This window comes from Bufo gargarizans, chromosome 2 (assembly GCF_014858855.1).
Source record: "Bufo gargarizans isolate SCDJY-AF-19 chromosome 2, ASM1485885v1, whole genome shotgun sequence".
Taxonomy (NCBI): domain Eukaryota; kingdom Metazoa; phylum Chordata; class Amphibia; order Anura; family Bufonidae; genus Bufo; species Bufo gargarizans.
In genome coordinates this window covers 597,130,431-597,148,617 of record NC_058081.1, presented here as the reverse complement: position 1 = coordinate 597,148,617, position 18,187 = coordinate 597,130,431, and the positions used below count along the sequence as shown (strand labels likewise).

General features: G+C 45.0%; 1 protein-coding gene across 1 annotated transcript in view; it reads left to right on the top strand.

Moving 5' to 3' along the window:
- MXRA8 (matrix remodeling associated 8) overlaps positions 1-18,187 on the top strand; it is a 48,291-nt gene that overhangs the window by 19,454 nt on the left and 10,650 nt on the right. Inside the window, exons 2-4 of the mRNA XM_044278273.1 lie at positions 7,109-7,132; positions 11,294-11,599; positions 13,724-13,825. Coding sequence (XP_044134208.1) covers positions 7,109-7,132; positions 11,294-11,599; positions 13,724-13,825 — 432 coding nt within the window. The remainder of the gene's footprint in view (positions 1-7,108; positions 7,133-11,293; positions 11,600-13,723; positions 13,826-18,187) is intronic.

The window sequence follows — 18,187 nt, the reverse complement described above, 5'->3', positions numbered from 1 at the left end:
ATAGCTATGATCTGGGTGAACAACATATCCAAAAATCACCCTGATTCAAGCAGGGGTACCCGAATTCCATGGAAGTCACATTTGGCCGGCCTCAAGCATGGCTTTCCTGCCCAAAACAGTTCCACAGATTTAAGCTGTGCGGCCGGTCTGTCTTCTCCTTCAAAGTTAGTATGGGCCATAATTCCTGAGGCAAGAGGCTGGTAGCCAGGCTTCTCCACCACCCAGTGGCGAGGTTGGTTTCGTCACATTTCTCCCCTTTTCCAAACAGACTAACAGGGTCTCTGACCTTATGCCGGTCAGTGCCCTTGTTAGTCCAGCAGCCCACCCACAAAACAGAAACAGCAGTACAGTCCACCCACAATAAATGGTTACTACACCTGAGCAAGGCATAAACCTGTCCATGTCCATGTGCCTCACCACGGCTGTGTGGGGGACTGGTAGACTGCCTTGTTGGGTTGCTGAGTGGGCAGAGACCAGCGGTACTTTGCCCTGGTGCCAGCGCTACCACGGAAGAAGCCTAGTTGTAGTAGGGGGTGACCGACTGTCTCCCCTTTAGATACACCGCTCTGCTGTTGTAGGGAGAGACCGACTGTCTCCCCTTTAGATAGACCACCATGCTGCTGTGGGGGGAGACTGACTGTCTCCCCTTTGGCTAAACAGCCCTGTTGCTGGCAGACAGGACCGACTGTCCCTACCCCATGTGCTGTGAGTGCAGAGACCATGGTCCCATCTGCACTGTTGTGAGGCTTACTGTGTTCCCCTGGTTTGTTAAACTGCCGCTTGGGGATGGAGACTGTGCTCCCAATTCCTTGTACATCACACGGCCACTGGGGAATGGAGACTGGGCTCCCAATTCCCTGTAGATTACACTGCCGCTGGGGAATGGAGACTGGGCTCCCAATTCCCTGTACATCACACGGCCGCTGGGGGATGGAGACGATGCTCTCCTTTCCCTGCAAAACATACTGCCGCTGGGGAACAGGACCGACTGTCCCTACTCCCTGAAACTCCGGCTGCCGTTGGGGATCTGGGCCAACTGCCCAGCATCCCTGTAGGACTGGTGGAAAGACCTCGGTCCCATCTCCACCTGCCATATGGGGTTCCCCCCAGGACCAGTCTATGAGGTCCCCTACCTGTGTAGCTGGTACTGAAGCAGTGGATACTTCAGTCGGGTCTTCCCAGTAAACCTCCACAATATCCTCCCAGCTGAAGGGCTCTGGACCTGACACTCTGCTCTCTCACTGAGCCCTCTCAATGGAGTGGAAGAGATCTTGGTAGTCCTGCTCCAGTTCCCACTCCAGGGTTGCTGGGTTTGCCAGGTCTTTCTCTACCTTGTGGGGGTCAGTGCAATCCTGCCTAGCCTCCCTCTCGTAGAAAATGTTCTGAAGTCTGGACTGTGCAGGGCTCCCGAAGTCAGGCTCTGCAAAGGACTCCCATAGCAAGCCAGGACCATCAAACTCCTCTTCCTCTGGCTTGTCATGCTCAGCTGTCCAGGGTATATACTGTGCCATATACCCCCAGAGCGCCTGGTAGGCCTCCTCCAAACATAGCTCCTGCCATACCCGGTGCTCTAGTTCCTTCACCCATTCCTCCAGGGGCTTCTCTCCCAGGAAGGGCATCCGCAGGGCCATTTGCTTCTGCAATCGCTGCTCTCCACTGGGGAGACTCTCACCTTGCTGGTATTGTACATTACCCAGGGCCTGGTACCAGATGCCTTTCCTTAATGCATCCCAGCAATCCAGGTCTTCCTCATCGTATGCCACTGCTGGTTCCATCCTGCTGCTGTAGCCAGGGGCGCTGTACAGATACTAGCGTTGCCCTCAATTTTGTCAATCCACGAATGGTGTCTCCGAGCTGCTTCTCCTCTCACTAGGACGCCATCCCACTGCTGCCACCAATGTAACGGATCTCCTGGCACCCCGACCGGGTACCTTCGTCGATAGATGCTCCTAGCGCTTCCCGAGGACTCCAAGCACTCCACTTGACACCTAAGCGCTGCAGATCCCACGAACCACCGAAGCTTGGTTGACGTCTCACCGTCTCCTACCCACCCTGGACCTACGACAAGGCTCCAGTGGGTCAACCTCTCCTAAATCCAGAGAGCAGGAAGGGCTCTTACAAGAGCTAATAGTATAGCCAGGAAAGTATAGCAAATCTTTAGCGTATAGCAATCCCCAGTGTCGATCAGTTACCCAAACACCAGCCTCAACATGATGAAGGGTAAAAACAGGAACAACTTTATTGAACACACAGCATTGACTTATATACACATGACATACTGAGAACATGACATAGCAGCCAATCCTGTACAGTTTAAACACAAAACTAACCCTATTCAACAAACACAATGGCATTGTCTGTGACACAATTAACAAACACACTAGCATTGTCTGTGACGCAATTAACAAACACACTGGCATTGTCTTTGACGCAATCAACACAATACAATTACCAACATAATGGGCTAACTTAATAACTCACAGACAGAAACCCCACATTTTTCTAAAACACAGAAAACACCTCAAAACCCCACATATCCCCATAATGTATACATCCATGGATAGCTCTGATCTGGGTGAACAACATATCCAAAAATCACCCAGATCCAAGCAGGGGTTCCCGAATTCCATGGAAGTCACATTTGGCCGGCCGCAAGCATGGCTTTCCTGCCCAAAACAGTTCCACAGATTTGGCCGGCCGGTCTGTCTTCTCCTTCAAAGTTAGTATGGGCCATAATCCTGAGACAAGAGGCTGGTAGCCAGGCTTCTCCACCACCCAATGGCGAGGTTGGTCACAGGCACCTTGCAAATAATTTGGTGAACAAGACGAAGGGGGTCGCCATAGCAATTCACAAGTCCTTGCCTCACCAGGTGCTAGGTTGTACTGTCGACCCTGGGGCCAGATACCTGATCCTTTACTAATTGGTGGACGTGAATTCACCTTGCTTAACGCCTATGCCCCCAACTAAAACCAGGTCTCCTTCCTATGAGACCTAGTGGGCACAGCCCTTCCTTTGATCCAAGGAATGGTCTTTTTTTGTGGCGACTTTAACCTTACCCTAGATCCCACCATGCTCGATAACTCGTCTGGACGCGCATATCTCCCCTATTCCACAATTAAGTCAAAAGGGCATTACTTCAATTGCAACTATGCAATCCCTGGCGCCTCCAACATCCGGCTGACAGAGACTACTTTTTTTATTTTTCCCCTCACTCATCCTACAGCCACATAGACTACATTCTCCTCCAACAGTCGGCCCTAACGTGGCTGGAATCCACACAAATCGGCAATATTCCGTGGTCGGACCATGCCCCAATATTTTGTTCCCTGAACCTACCATTTCTCACTAAAACTGAGTGGACATGGCGGTTAAATGAATGCCTCCTTCTTGACTCGGTGTGCGCTGCTGATCTTACAACCACTGTGTCAGACTTTTTGGCTGACCACAGTGAGGACCCTACTACTCTCCCAATAAAGTGGGAGGCCCTAAAATGCGTCCTGAGCGGAATATTCATTAAAACATGGCTCCCGTCTCAAAAAGGAGAAAGCGCACTCCCTTAAACTGGCCCTGCAGAGGGTTGCCTCCTTGGAACCTGCCCACAAACGAGCACTGCTTCTCCAACACGGTCGGGTCAAACGCTTGAACCCCCTCCCCAGCTTCCCAAATTATCCGCACTAGAATCGGCCAGCTTGGAAACATCATTTACCGAGGTAGAACTTCAGGCAGTCCTCAAATCCTTACCAGTGGGGAAGAGTCTGGGCCCTGACGGACATACAGCCAGATTTCACAAGTCTCTTGCGACCTCTCTCCCACTTCCTGCTCCAGGTGTTCAACGCTGTGTTCCCGGGTTTCCCCTTCCCGGCGCAGACCACTGAGGCTCATATTGCGGTCATCCCAAAATCGGGTAAAGACCCGCACCTCTGCGCCAGCTACTGGCCTATCTCCATCCTGAATATTGATCTAAAAATGTTTGCCAAGTTACTGGCCAACAGACTAAGCGCATTTCTGCCCTCGATTATCCACCCTGACCAGGTGGGGTTTGTGTCGGGACGGGAGGCCCGGGACAACACTCTTTAAACACTGGACATCATCCATCATTCAAAAATAAGCAAAATTCCCCTTATGATCCTATCCCTAGACGTGGAGAGGGCCTTCAACCGCATCTTCTGGCACTCCATTCATACTGCCCTCTCATAGCTGGGCATAGGCCAGGGCAGGGGCGTACATAGAAATCACTGGGGCTTATAGCAAAAATCTGAATTGGGCCCCTCAACCCCTCCCACTACCCACCATGGCCCCTCCCACTTCCCTGACCTGGCTCCTCCCATGCCACACCCCCATTAAATAAATTTATACATGACCTACTGAAACTGTTAGGGATAAACTTTTTTATTTTATTATTAACCAACTTTGTTGCAGTAACGTATAAAATGTACATGTATTTTTTAATAAGGATTTGTTCTGTTTGTTTGCGTTTTGATAGTGAAAATAAATTCTAAATTGGAAAAAAAAAAAAAATCTTACAGGATAGGCCATCGATACAAGATCAATAGGGTCCGACACCCTGCACCCCTGCCAATCGGCTGGTCCCAAGTAGCACTGCTTCCATTGAAGTGAATAGGAGCAGCGCTACAGTGACCAGCTCCATCCACTAGACCAGTGTTTCCAGATAAACTGACACGTCAGATTTAAAAAAAAACTGGATGTCGCTCGAAGGGGGTATTCATTCTGTGGGATATTGTCAAATCATCACCAGCAGGTACGTCCTGGAGTTGAGAAACACTGGTCTAGTGGATGGAGCTAGTCACTGTAGCGCTGCTCCTATTCACTTCAATGGAAGCAGTGCTACTTGGGACCGGCCGATTAGCAGGGGTGCAGGGTGTCGGACCCTATTGATCTTGTATCGATGGCCTATCCTGTAAGATTCCTGAAACTCATATTGAGTATCTTCATTTACAGATATATCCAAATCAATTCCATTTCATATAGTAAAAGGGTGAAAAATAAAAACATAGGCCTCATTTATTTAAATTGAAAGTGTGACCTTGTTGCCCTTAGTAACCAATCACAGCATAGCTTTCATTTTTTTTAAACTGCTCTGGAAAAATGAAAGCTGCACTGTGATTGGTTGCTACGGGTAACAAGGCCAGTTTTTCTTAAACAGTATTGATAATTAAGAAGAGTACAATATTGGTATGGTCCATAGCAGCCAATTAGGTCACTATGATCATTCCCCGAAATGAACTAGGGGAATTATATAGGCAATTTGATTAGATGCTATAGGCAAGACCTGCCTTTCTATTCATATAAAGGTCTCAATGGCACCAACTAGGAGTCTGAGTACTGTGTTCAAATTGGTTGCCATAGGAATCAACACTATTTTTTTCTTTTCTATACATATTGACCTTATACAACCAGCAGTTCATGACTGCTCTGTTATTATGTCTCGGTGTTCCCAATGCTTTATTATAGCAGTGTAAGCACATTGCAGAAAAATGCTAATGAAATATAATTATAGGATAGCTAATGTACAGCATCATCTTACTTTCTACAGCCCACTCTGCCCTCTACAGAATTACAACCACATCCCTACATTTTGGCAGCTGAGCCTAACATTGTAAAAGCTCAGTTTCTTGCAGCTGTGAATATTATTTTATCATAAACTTGAAGCACATGGCAAAGTAACCACCGCAGACATTCAATTTAAAGGGAACCTGTCACCAGTTTTATGGTGTCCTAACTAAGGGCAACATAAATAAGTGACTGATTCTCTTAGCAAAATGCTGGGTCACTTTCTTTAATTGACCCAGTCAATCTGCCAACATCTTGTATTGAAAAGCTCCAGCTGATAATGATGAGTCCTGAATATTCATGAGCTCCTGACTCTTCCCGCCTACCTGCTGCTGATTGACAGTTATTTTCCATATGAATCAGCAGCAGGTGGGCAGGGGAGTGGCTATAGCTCTGAATTAAATAAACGCTGGACTCAATGACATCACGCTGGACTCAAATCAGCTCATTAGCATACGACATGTGGCATCTTTGTGTGTATATTATGAGGTAACCATCTGTCACACCAGTAAGTGAATACATCTAAGGTACTTTTTAGTAGTTAATGATTGTATATAATTAGTTAGATTATAATCAAATATCCACATGACAAGGTCCCTTTAAAGCCAGCATCCGGGCTTTATATATTTAAAGCTTAAAATGTTTCATTGATTTCTGTGGGAGGGTGTTGTGGGCATGCTCTGTGCCATATGCAGTATTCATTGTACAGGCAGTGAGAGGAGGCAGGTGGAGCAGAGCTGTGTCCGTCCCCGGCTGTAAATGGTGTGACACTTTATCTGTCTCCTTATGACTGGCCCCGATGTACACAGCACAAGCTGAAAAGTGACTGTGACGATTTATATGGATTTCAGTGGAGTAGCCAGGAAATAGCTAAAGGGTAGCAGGCCCACCTGGCCTTGGTGCGTGATGAAGACTCAAGGGCCACTCTACTACATAGGGAATCACTAGTATTATAAATAGCCCATTATGTTACGGATTTTGCAGTGGGGGAGCTTACTGTTACGTCTCTGTTGTCACAGTAAAGTAGAGTAGAGATGCTTTGCCGAATTTTAGAAAATTTGGCAAAGCACATTTCTATGTATATAGTGGATGAAATGACAGGGAGCGGTGATTGTGCTGCTCCCCGTCATTGTACCCCTCAGATGCCATGTTCATACATGATCACGGCATCTAATAACAGTAATACAGTGTAAAATAAAAAATACATTATTAAAATCATACCCTCATCCATTTGATCGTGAAGAACCAGCTGCCGCCATCTTGATTGAAGATCTAGCGCGAAATCTGTAGGAGGAAACGGCACGAGCAGTGCCGTCTCCCGTTTCTCTTCCTGCTCTGCTACTGCTTTGCCATATACAGCAGCGGTGCACATGCACGCCGTTCTCCTCATACAGCTGACCAGGGGTCCAACACCTGGCACCTGAGGATAGGTCATCAATATTAAAAGCCCGGACAACCCCCTTTATGTATTGTAAAAAACGTGAGATAAATGTACAAAAAAGGCCTAACACTTCTCTGTTTTTGTTTTCCTTTCAGGTCCAGTTGCATATCTCTACTCAGGTGAGAACCTTCCTTAAAATACTGGTTTGATCCCACATTTGCTTCATATTTTGGACACTTTTCAAAAGTGATGTGAAAATGGTACATTGTAATATTATCCTGAGTAGTGTTGAGCACGAATATTCGAATAGCGAATATTAATCGCGAATATCGCAACTTCGCTAATTCACGAATATTACGAATATAGTGCTATATATTCGCTATATCGAATATTCATACTTTTTTCTTGTGGGTCAATAAGTCATTGGCCCAAAAGCAACTTAAGCAGGAAGGAATCATGTTTTCATATGGAAAATAAAATGACGAATATTCTAAAAAACAAATATATAGCAATATATGGGAATATATTCGTTATTTAGAATATTCCCCAATCTATACGGTCGTTCGCATACTCCTCCCCGACAAGCGTCCCCGTCACCATTGGAACGCCTGTGGGTTAGGAAATACCATCGGATCAGAGTTTTCCCTGAGATCGTGAAAACTCAGATCTGATGGTATATTCTAACCCACAGGCGTTCCCATGGTGACGGGGACGCTTGTCGGGGAGGAGTATTCGAACGACCGTACAGATTGGAAAAAAAAGACGAATATTCTAAATAACGAATATATTCGCTATATTGTTATAACTTAGTTTTTTTGAATATTCGGCATATTCTAAAACACAAAGTTATAGCAATATAGCGAATATTCGTGAAATACACATATAGACTGCAATTTAGCTAATATGGTGCTATAGTATTTTTTTTTTTATAGTGTACGTTTTTTCCAAATCTGAACTTCAGAAAAGACAAAAAAGATTTTACAAAAAAAAATACTATAGCACTATATTAGGTAAATTGCAGTCTATATGTGTATTTTACGAATATTCGCTATATTGCTATAACTTCGTTTTTTAGAATATTCGTCATATTCTAAAACACAAAGTTATAGCAATATAGCGAATATTCGTAAAATACATATATTAGCCATAGCCAACCAATAGGAAAGTTGCCTTATACAGTTAAAGGAAAATCGCAATACGCAAATAATTAAATTGCATATTATTCGTGATAAATAGAATAATGACGAATATTCAATATCGACCAATATAAGACGAATATTCAATCGAATATTCGCAAAATATTGCAAAATCAAATATGGCACCTCCCGCTCATCACTAATCCTGAGCCTATATGGTGGTATTATATGGGTTGAACTTAAAATAACTGTCCAAAAATGGCAAGTGACGGGTGCCTTAATGTTTTTTGTAATCTATGCTCCCATTTAGAAGTGAATAAAACTGGATCCGCTTGGAGAAGGGGTTTGATATCAAAAGTTCATATGGGACCTGCCACCTTTTGCATATTTACCAGTCCCCTCTCCAAATACTTTTTGGCCATGTGTCCAGGTTTAAATTGGAACCAGAAATTGACAGGAAGCTTCTATGCATCGGTGGAGACTCAGTCATCGTAAAGCCAAATATCCATCTGTTTCACTTTGTTATACACAGTCCTGTAATGTTTGTAGTTGAAATACCATAGGATTTTTTAGATTAAGCTTTTTCAATTCCAAATCTTTTCTTTATAACTGCAGGAATAAAATTTGATGAAGAAAGCAAAAGTATGTGCATTGGCAAATCCAGTATTTTTATAGCTTGGCTAGACCTGGAACGTTTTCCTAGAGATGTTAACCTCTTCTATGAAAGTCAGGATATGGATTTAAAATGGGTTGTCGGCACTAACCAACATCGAACATTCCTTCGGATAGGTCATCAATATAATATCTGGGGGGGTTTCCAACACAACTAAGACTACTTTCACATCTGCAGCATGGATTCTGGAACCGGAATTGCCAGATGCAAACCGAATGCCCGCCGGCCCCATGGGGTCTGCTGGAGATCCAGCCGCATTCTAGCAAAAATGCAGAGAATTGTCCAGACACAAACTTGCATGCTGTGGTTTGTGTCCGGGCAATTCTATGCATTCTCTGCTGGATCAGGCGGACGGATCTCCATGCCGCAGATGTGAAAGTAGCCTTATATTAACTGATCAGCTGGTTCGGTCAGTTGCTGGCACCGAAAACTACACAGTGGATGGAAGCCTTTGTCCACTGTGTAGTTTCTTGGCGTTCCCTTGAATGGGAGCTGAGCTGCAGTACCACAGCACAAACCAATACGTAGTGAACAGACTCTTGTGCTTCCGGCTCCATCTACTGTATCGTTTCCAGGGTCAGTAGACTGATGGGGGTACAGGGTGTTGTACTTCCACCGATCTGGCCTATCCTGAGGATAGGACTGTACTTAAAAATTATTTTAAGCTGACAGAGGGGGTCTCTCACTAATGGGACCAATCTCAATTATTTATAGCCGAGTGATGTCTTGCACCGCCATATGCATTGGCACCCACGGTCAAAAATTACTGTCAAAACTCCATTGATTTTAGATGTGAAGTAATAAAATCTGGGTACAAAATGCACTGCACTGTTTAGTAGCTAAGTAGCAGTGATATGTGCAAAGTCTGCAGCAGTGATGTTGTAAAACTTCAACTCCCATCATGCTCTGATAGCTGCAGGCCGTCAGGGTATTCTTGGAGTTGGAGTTTTTTAACAGCTGGATTACCACAGGTTGGCGAACATTGGTCCATAACATAGCCTGGCCATAAAAAAACTATCAATTTCTGTAAACCAAAGAGGTGTAACTGTCGTGGGTGTAGAGGTAGCAGTATCACCTTGGCCCTGGTGCTTGAGGGAGCTCAGAGGCCCCTCTGACACACGAGAAGTCACCAGTAGGCTTTGTTACAGATTTTGCATTGGAGTCCAGGAGAATCAGGTTACACCTAATTTATCCCAGAATCCACTGTAAAACAACCTCAGGCTAACACATAATTGTTAAATAATTAATAGTGATTTTAGTGAATAATATAAAAAATAAAGCACTATATGTAATTGTCTACAGATAATAAGCAGAGATAACATGTATACAGAGTTAATAAACAGTCACTTAGGGCCCATTCACATGGTCGTGGTGCCGCCGTGCCCCTGTTGCGGACTGCCGACTGCAATCCGCAGATACACAAAACATGAACCCTAACCATGTGAACTCCGCAACATGGTGCAAACCCATTGACTTCAATAGATTCTCGATCTGCAAGATATACAGCAAAAGATAGAACATGTCCTAACTTTTGTGAAATGGAAGCATGGACCCAAAAGCCCATGTAAGGGCTTCCGCGTGTTTTTGTGGACCTCTGGGTCCATGACTCCACCCTGCAAAAGGTAGTCCTATCTTTCGCCGTACCTTGCAGATCACTGACCCAGTGAAGTCCAGGGGTCTGCACCATGATGCAGAGTTCACACGGCTGGTGCCTGTGCTTTGTGGACCCACGGTTTGCAGTCCACAACTCGGGCACAGTGGCACTACAGCCATGTGAATGTGCCCTTAGCTTCAGGTCAGATCTTGGCAAGCTCTCATTGTGCATGCCAATACTCAAGATTTTATAGACAACAGAGAGAGATTAGCGCGTTTTGAAGATGTCTTAGCTTACTACAAAGTGCACTGGACACTCTAGAATGGGCACAGAATTTCTAATGTTTCTTAAAGGGGCTATCCAAACCTGTAACCCCTCCCCCCCTCCCCAACAATGTCCAGGCCCCACATACAGAGAATACTTACCTGTTCCCGACACTTGGGACCTTCTGGATCCCTCCCCGTCCGTCGCTGCATCTCTCTGTCATGCAGATCACAACATCGGCCGACAGGGGCGTGCAGCCAATAGTAGGCCACGATAGTGACCTGCCCCATTGCATCACCCATGACGCAAGGGGTGCAGGTCGGCTGCACGGCCTGCGATTGGCTGCACCCTTCGTCGCCAGATATTATTATCTGCATGACAGCAAAATGCAGTGTGGGATGTGGAGGGATGCGGAAGGACACAGGCGTTGGGGACCAGGTAAGTATTCTCTGTATGAGAGGCCCAGATATTGGAAAGTGAGGGGGAGGTGTTTACAAGTTTGGATAACCCCTTTAACACATGTGTGTGCTATTAGCTACAGACGTACTCTCTAGAATGCAGACTTCAATCTAATTTAGAAATCTTTTCCAGTGGTAGAAGCACTAATTACCCTTGCATACAAAGACAGACCAAAACATCTTAATTAACTAATTTCTCAATATTGTCTCTATAGTGCCTGCCAGCCAACAGAATCCCGAGAGTGTGGTCATATCGGTATCTAACATCAGTGCACCATCTGGGTCCCAGACTCATTTATCATGCCACAGCAACCGCATGGTGTGGACACAGGACAGCCTTAAAGACAGGCAGAGAGTTGTACACTGGGATCTCTACAGCAGTCAAGGAGTGTACCGAGGAGAGCGTCTTCTGGACATGTTCTCTGCAGGGGATCAACGCATCTACAGTGGATACAACCAAGGACGAATCATGGTGTCAAGTTCGGCCTTCCAAAATGGCAATTTTTCTTTAGTGATAAAAGGTATGACAGCATCTAATCCTTAAAAATCTGACAGAATCTGTTATTTTGCCCAAGATACACAGAGTACAAAAAGAGCTCGTTTGGGTGCTCCACTGTTCCTTCTTTCAGCTGAGATGGGAGTACCAGGAGTCAGACCCATAATGATCTTATATTGATGACCTATCCTAAGGATAGGTTATGAATATTTAACTTCCAGAAAACTCCTTTAAAGGGTTTCTACCACTTAGGTGTCACATATTTAGCTGTCAGACACTAGCGATCCGCTAGTGTCTGCTCTGGCCAACCATCCTAATATAATTGCTTTTGGGGCGGTGGTTTGGCTAAAAAAACGACTTTTATTAATATGCTAATGAGCCTCTAGGTGCTATGGGGGCGTCATTAGCACCTAGAGGCTCCGTCTGTCTACCTTCAGAAACTGCCGCCGCCGAGCGCGTCCCTCCAGCCCGCCCATCTCCTCCTGAATGCGATCGTATGTATTCTGCGCATGCGCAGTGAATGTCTGACCGCTTCCTTGCTCAGACATCTCCACTGCGCCTGCGCGATGACGCCATAGTGCTCCGAGGAACAGGCGCAGTGGAGATGTCTGAGCAGGGAAGCTGTCAGACATTCACTGCGCATGCGCAGAATACAGGCGCTCACAAGGAGGATCGCATTCAGGAAGAGATGGGCGGGCTGGAGGGACGCGCTGGGCGGCGGCAGTTTCTGAAGGTAGACGGAGCCTCTAGGTGCTAATGACGCCCCCATAGCACCTAGAGGCTCATTAGCATATTAATAAAAGTAGTTTTTTTAGCCAAACCAGCGCCCCAAAAGCAATTATATTAGGATGGTTGGCCAGAGCAGACACTAGCGGATCGCTAGTGTCTGACAGCTAAATATGTGACACCTAAGTGGTAGAAACCCTTTAAGCACTTCCTTCGCCACAATGCTTATAAACCTAGATCACCTATTTCCATTATTGATAGGATTGGGTTGATGCCGCTAATGATCAGACTGACATGGTACCTTCATACATCACCCCATTGCCTTGCCAACAATAAGGTGACAGATGAGCAAAAAAGGTTGTATGCCAGTCAGGTCAACAAATTTGTGGAGACTGGAGGTGGTAGGACTTTTTTTCAAAAACCAAAACATATCTGTACAAAGTTTGTGTGTCACAATACCAGACAATAACTTATAGACAAGTGTAGTGTATTTTTGGAAGAAAGTTGTTATAACAAAGTGGATGTGGATTCGCTGTGTCACTTGAACAGATGTGTCTTGGGGCTGCTCCTTAGGCATTATCTAAGTGGCCCCCCGATCTTCATCCTCTAACCCTGTACAGGTCTGGACGCTGCAGGGGAATCACCAGGCTATCACCTCTCGGAGTACTCTGTGTTCAAGTGACAGCTGACCCACAGAGATATTGTTGTGGAGGGAACAGGTGAAACTGTAGTCCAGTAAACACCCAAAGGTCAGGGCAGACAGCTCAGGGTCAGCATGTAGAACAAATAGAAGTCAGGTCAGGCTGCGAAGGGTCAATTCCAGAAATGGTGCAGAAATCGGTACACAGAACAAGCAAATGAACCTATTGCTCAGGCACCTTAAGTACCCCAGGGTAGGCAGCCATTGGTTGGGGAAGATTAGGGTGCGCACAGTGGCCCTTTAAGAGAGAACACACCAGCCCTACAGGCTGTGTGATGCATGCTGGCAAGAAGCAGGCCTCAACTTGCATGGGAGGACAGTGTTACTGCAGTGGCTGGATCAGGGAGAGAGAGACGCCGATGAGACCAGAACACCAGAGTCTTTGAGACTATGAAGCGGCAAGCAAGGCCGAGGCCATGCCTACCCGCCAGAGAGGAGTGGCAGTGGGCACGGACCGTTTCCATAACAGCAGTCATTTTTGTTTTTAATCCTATATAAAAAAAAATAATCTCCAAGGTGGATGTTTTCAGATGTGGTGACTTTGTGTTGTTTTGCATGTATTTCTCAATGGCTTTGTTTGTTGAAGAAAACAGACATATTGTTCTAAACCCATAAACCTTTAGATAAATTACTATTTTTTTTTATTTGAGAAATGTATTTTGTACAGAAATATCAGAAAATTAACAACTAATCATAACAACTATATTTTGATCTTCCATAAAGCTGTATCCATGAGCGATCAAGGACTGTATTCATGTAACCTACATCATCACTACTGTCACCTGGATGAGACGGTCAGGGTCCAGCTGAATATCACAAAGTCAGGTAAGGAAGGACAGGGACTGATCCATCAGAGGATCCAAGTTCTTATGCATTCTTTCCAACACTAAAGCTGTAGTATCGGGATATTCCCCTTTTCACATTAAAGGGGTTTTCCGGGATTTTAATATTAGTGACCTATCCTCAGGATAGGTACAAATCAAACAGCGGTGGCAGCATCTCCCATCATTTCATCTTTATTGAGGACTTCACGACATACAAAAAAAATCAGCAACGTTTCGGCTGCACAACAGCCTTTGTCAAGCATAAAAACCATATGACCCAAATGCATATAAATACTCAAACCAAGGACCACCCACAATTGTCAGTACCAATTAAAAGTAACCATAAACCAACCTACACATCCCACTGCCTATCTTTGCACAGACTTCCATACTGCTCACTTAACATATTTTAATTAGTCATCACCTGTAGTTACCCCTCACCTTATCAACAACATTTTTCATTGTGGTCCGCGTCCTCAATACCGTACTGCGCATGTCCCTGTATCGGTCGACCCGGCTCCACGTCACACATGCACATCAGAAGCAAGATCCCACGATAGCCGACATCAGCAAACAGCTGACCACAGCGTCACAGAGACCCCGCCCCGCTCGTCCGCGCAGTCACAGAGCTAGGCGCCGCGTTACCTAGGGGATCCTAAAGCGTCAGTATGTCGGAACCGTGTATGGATCAAACCATAATTCTAGGCCACAACTGAAGAACATTGGGGTAGCATGTATAACCCACATCTATAGCATAACACAGTGGATATTGACTAAATCATATATACAGTTTAAGTAGTTGACATATTATCCTATCATAATTTAGACTGTGCACCATACAAAACATATCGCATTGCACCAGGCAACCATATGAACAGGTTTATCATGTACTGAAGAAAAGAACGGCACTCGCGAGTGCCGATCTTTTCTTCAGTGTTTTATTGGGAACGCCATCCCACAGACACGTGCACCGCGACTTCAACAAGCAGTGCCGACCTGTGAATATTATACAGGTTTATCAAATATGTGTATAGAGATGTTAAATGGTGACGTACGATATACTCAAATCTGACAATCTATAGTTGATAACATGGGTAGGACCTCAGCCCCATATAGAATATCATAAAAACAATTACTATGCAAAACACTGATGTGGATCATCCACCAAACCCTAATCTATACTGGCTACATTAAATTCTAAATTCAGCCCATAGGGCTGTAACGATCTCAAAGTATGGATCCATTTTAGTTCCGTCCTTCTGAGCAGTTTATTTTTGTCCCCACCTCTCCTCAGTAACCCCACAGAATCTATTGCATGAAAACGGAGTTGATTAATGGAGTGCCCACAGTCAATAAAATGTTTTGCTACTGGTTTTTCTATCATGGCTTTCCTAATGGTACTCTTGTGTTTATTTATTCGCTCCCTGAGCTCCATAGTGGTTTCTCCCACATAGATGTAGCTGCTACAGCGGCACTGTATCATATAGACTACGTCCCTAGATCTGCAGGTATAGTATTCCCTAATCTTGAAGGTTTTCCCACTATATGGATGGGTGAACACATCACCCTTCATAATCCCACTGCAATTGCAGCATGATAGACATGGAAAATTACCAGTTTTCCTCGGCGCCAATAGGGTCTGTTTTTTTGCCCTAGCTCCACCCACATCGGACTTGACTAACCTGTCCCGTATACAGACACTCCTTCTGTATGCCATCATCGGGGGTGATGCAAACTCCCTCGTGTCTGGCATTCCTCAATGGAGGATATGCCAATCCTTCCTGAGGATATTGGATATTGCACCACTGTCCCCACCGAAGATGGACACAAAAGGAATTCTGTTCTCAGTCCCTGTCCGTGTAGATCCACCCAAAACAGTTTCACAATTGACCGCTAAAACTTTACTCCTAGTCTTCTGTAATAAAGTACGTGGATAATCCCTTCTCATGAACTTCCTGCACATCTCATCTGTTCTAGTTAGAAATCTGTCATTATCAGATACTATTCTTCGTACACGTAACAGCTGGCTCCATGGTAGAGATTCCACCATACGTCGAGGGTGATTGCTGTCATAAACCAATAATGTGTTTTTTCTGTCACCTTTTGGAAGAGATCAGTTCTGATTTCTCCATTCTTAATGTATACACGTACATCCAAGAATTGTAACTCTTCCATTGATGCAGTCAATGTGAATTCCAACCCCGGAACACCACTGTTTAAATGAAGATGGAATCGTTCAAGATCATCTTTGGTCCCACTCCAAATCATAAAGATGTCGTCGATGTAGCGCTACCAGCATAGGACCCTCCCAGCAAAGTGGGAGCGGTATACCAATCTGTCCTCAACCTCCGCCATGAAGATGTTGGCGTAGGTGGGTGCCACATTGGACCCCATGGCCACACACCGCTTCTGTTGATAGAAGGTGTCCCTGAAGAGGAAATAATTCCTCCTCAGGACCACCTCCAGGAGGTCAAGGATCAGACGGCAAGCGCCCAGGGAGAGTCCCATGCCGGCCAGGGCCACATCGACGACATTAAGACCATTGGTATGGTCAATAGAGGTATAAAGTGAAACAACATCAAAGCTTACCAACATAAATTCATTAGGCAATGTAATTTGTTTTAACTTCGAAAGAAAATCGCCAGTATCCCTGACATACGAGGGAGCCGAAGTTGCATGGACACGCAGGACCCTGTCCAGAAATATAGAGACAGTATTAAAGACAGAGCCCCTGCCCGACACAATAGGCCAGCCTGGGGGATCCACCAAGCTCTTATATATTTTGGGGAGTATGTATATCACTGGGGTAATCGGTTGGCTGATTCTAAGATACTCATTAAGATCATCATCAATGATCCCTTCATCCCTTGCCTTATCCAGAATGTCCCCAAGGATACACATAATGTCCCATTTGGGATCCCCTCCCAAAACCTCATAGACCTCCACATCACGTAACTGTCTCATAATCTCCCCAATGTACCTGCATGTGTCCATGACAACTACGGCTCCCCCCTTGTCCGCTGGCTTAATAGTGAGTTGTTTATTACACTCCAGCTCTTTAATGGCGTATCTTTCTACAGTGGATAAATTGGAACTGTGTTGTTTCAAATTAGTACCTTGTAATACTGCAATGTTTCTTTTTACAATATCAATGTATGTTTCCACCACATGGTTACTTTGTGGGGGTGAAAAGCTACTTTTATTCCTCAACCCATAAAATTTACATGACAGTTACCCATTTTCAACATTCTTATTGGATCCAACATTTACGGTATTTGTCATAGAAAAAAAATGCTTTCAATCTTAATCTCCTAAAGAAGCGTTGTAGGTTCAATTCAAACTCAAACCAGTCTCGATCACCTGTAGGGCAAAAAGTAAGGCCACAGCTCAGTACACATATCTGGTCATGACTTAATTCAATAGAAGAAATGTTCACCACCAATCCCTCATTTCCTCTGATTGCGTCTGCCCTTGTTGGATCCAATGTTGTACTGCCCTGTGTCGGTGGTAAATCTTTTAAGGGGCCGGTGGTGTTTCTTTCCAACCCTTCGATATCCACCTCTCCTGATTTTCTTGCTGCCCCTAAAAAAATTGGATGACACCGATTCATCCGTGGAATCTGATTCCCCTGTGGTGAACCCAAACCGACCATAATCAAATCTTCTGCCTTTCCTTCGCCTGGATACATTCTGTGACTGTGATGATTGCCAATTGTAGACCTTGCCAGACTGATAATCGTCCAGATCTCTATGCCATTTGTCCCTTTTCATATGTTCAACCTCTGACCTATGCTGCTGTACATGTTGTGTCACTTTTTCTTTCTTTCCAGCAAAGTCCTCTGTACTCAGGAGACCCCAGATCTGACACTCCAATACATTTAAGTTTATCTTTAGGGTGTCCACCTCTTTTTGTAAATAGTCAATGTTCAATAACATAAGTTCGAAAAAATATTTATTATTCACCGCCTCAAATGCTTTACCAAATTCAGCGTTATTAGGGAACACATTAGGGCGAAGATGAGATCTTAATCCCCTTGGGATCTTTTGACTTTTAAAATGTACTGCTCCTGCACATCTGTTTCTACTTTCCTCAGAATAGGTCATCAATTTCAGATCAGTGGGGGTCCGAAACCCCGGCTGATCAGCTGGTTAAAGAGAAATCTGCACTCCATGCGAGCACAGCCTTCCCTTCAATGTTTACTTGCTTGATGTCGACAGCACAGCGGTGAGCATGTGTAACTACATGCCGTCCCATACACTTCTATGGGACGGCTCCTTCCTATACACTTGTTTAGGAAGGAGCTGTCCCATTGAAATGAATGGGATGGCTTGTACAGTAGTTATACCTCCATGACACCGCACTT